At 44.0% G+C, this 2,120-nt stretch overlaps 1 protein-coding gene across 1 annotated transcript in view; it reads left to right on the top strand.

Moving 5' to 3' along the window:
- The window catches only part of LOC103589736 (histone H2A.V), a 15,406-nt gene that overhangs the window by 9,594 nt on the left and 3,692 nt on the right, over positions 1-2,120 (top strand). The window contains exon 2 of the mRNA XM_008571778.1: positions 710-823. Coding sequence (XP_008570000.1) covers positions 710-823 — 114 coding nt within the window. The remainder of the gene's footprint in view (positions 1-709; positions 824-2,120) is intronic.

Below are 2,120 nucleotides of genomic sequence, written 5' to 3'. Positions count from 1 at the left end.
GTAAGGGGATCTTAACCCTTGACTTGGTGTTGTCAGCACCACGCTCAGCCAGTGAGCGAACCGGCCATCCCTATATAGGATCCGAACCTGTGGCCTCGGCGCTACCAGCACCCCACTCTCCCGAGTGAGCCACGGGCCGGCCTCAAAAATAGTTTTAATAATGGGGCAGTGAAAGGGTGAGGAAGGTCCATAAGAAAGTTGCTGGGGGATAGTCAAGGGCACAGACAGTGGGGTAGGATACTTTGGAAACGAGAAAGTACCCCTGTTTCTCAGAAAGTAGAGTCTCAATGAGACAATGATATTGATTTTTCTTAGTTATCAGGTGACCTCTTGAAACTGAGGAAAGAACAGAGTTGGGTACAAGTAAGGTGGCAGAGATTCAAAGTCGCATGTGGCTATTATGTAAAGGATACAAATATGATCATTATGCCATGTTGACTGTGCAGTTGATGATGCATAGCATAGTTTCTCTTCATTTTATGAACATAATGAAACTCTCCATATCATGCAGAAGTTAAAGATTTGGGGCTGATTACCAGGACATACACGCAGGCCTTAAGAACAACATTGCCAAATAGATTTGGCTTCTGATACGTGTGACCACGTTTTTTATAATTCATGCTTTACTCATACTGTTCAGCCTTTTATTACACTCACTGGTGCAATGTTAGGACACTGCAGTGCTTCCACCGAGATGTCTCTCTTTCAGTTTCCTGTGGGCCGCATCCACAGACACTTGAAGACTCGCACCACAAGCCACGGAAGGGTGGGTGCCACTGCTGCCGTGTACAGTGCTGCAATTCTGGAGTACCTCACTGCTGAGGTTTGTGGGGGCATGTCTGCTAAATATGGGAATCCAGGAGGTGTTCTAGACTAAGTGACTGAAACCTATGGAATATATTTCAAAAAAGAATAGCAGCTTTAGATGCATCTTGTCAGCCAGTGCCACTGTCAAAAAGAACTTTGGTGTACTCGTTTTTAAAGTTAAGCAAGGGACAGCAATCCGTATTTTTAAATAACATGACAAAGGAGTATAAAATACTGTACCACTACTAGTTAAGTGAACTCTGAAGTATGTAATCAATAGCTGATATTCGTGAAACTACAGTATAACCTTTTAGTTTATGAAGATTGGAGGTGGGGTAAAGATTTGTCAGTGCAGTGATATATAAAAATCACAAATATGATATCAGAGTTAAAAAACCTAATCCTTCTGGTTCTCTGCATGATTGTTGACACAAAATGCTGTATGTTACTCCATTTGATGTTTCAGGAAGGTAAGTTAAGTGGGCAAGAGTTCTTAATTTTGGGGTCATGGACCACTGCTTTCCCCATCCCTACTGCTATGCTAAATGAATGGGAAGCCATGAAACTCCTTCAACTACATTCTGGGACGGGGAAGTAATTTGAGTAGAAAGCAAGTCAAGTGGTAGAGACAGCCAACCTGGTGGAAACAGAAGGAAGGTTCTTACTTGGAAAGATGTGGTTGGGAACTAGGCTGAGGAATTTAGGTTTAACCTGAATGTCAGTTGTCATTGCTGTCATTTCTTTAACCTCACCAAGTCATCTGTGTCCCACTAGAGATTTAACATTGAATCATGGGCAGTTTCGACTTTGCTATGTCATGAGCAAGGAGTTTTGTGTGGGCACTGTGGTACTAGTTGAGAACTGTCTCTTCCTTCTCAGTCTTACACCAGTTTTTACTTGTTTAGCTGCAGACTGTTTGGAAAGGTACACATTTTTGTTCACTAATGTTGAGCCACAGTATTTTTTTTTTTTCCTAAAGATGACTGGTAAGGGGATCTTAATCCTGACTTGGGGTTGTCAGCACCACACTCACCCAGTGAGCCAACCGGCCATCCCTATATGGGATCCAAACCCGTGGCCTTAGTGTTATCAGCACCACACTTTCCCGAGTGAGGCACTGGCCAGCCTGAGCCACAGTATTCTGACTCATAATAAGTCCCACCTAACTTCCCACTTTCTTTACCCTTGGGAATATATGAGGGTACTTCAGAAAGTTCGGGGGAAAATAGAATTAAAAGATTACATGAATCTCGGCCGGCCCGGTGGCGCACTGCGATAGTGCGCCGCTTGGGAAGCGCGGCGGCGCTCCCGCC

The sequence above is a fragment of the Galeopterus variegatus genome, unplaced genomic scaffold (assembly GCF_000696425.1).
Source record: "Galeopterus variegatus unplaced genomic scaffold, G_variegatus-3.0.2 Scaffold718, whole genome shotgun sequence".
Lineage (NCBI taxonomy): Eukaryota > Metazoa > Chordata > Mammalia > Dermoptera > Cynocephalidae > Galeopterus > Galeopterus variegatus.
This window is presented reverse-complemented; position numbering and strand designations above follow the sequence as displayed.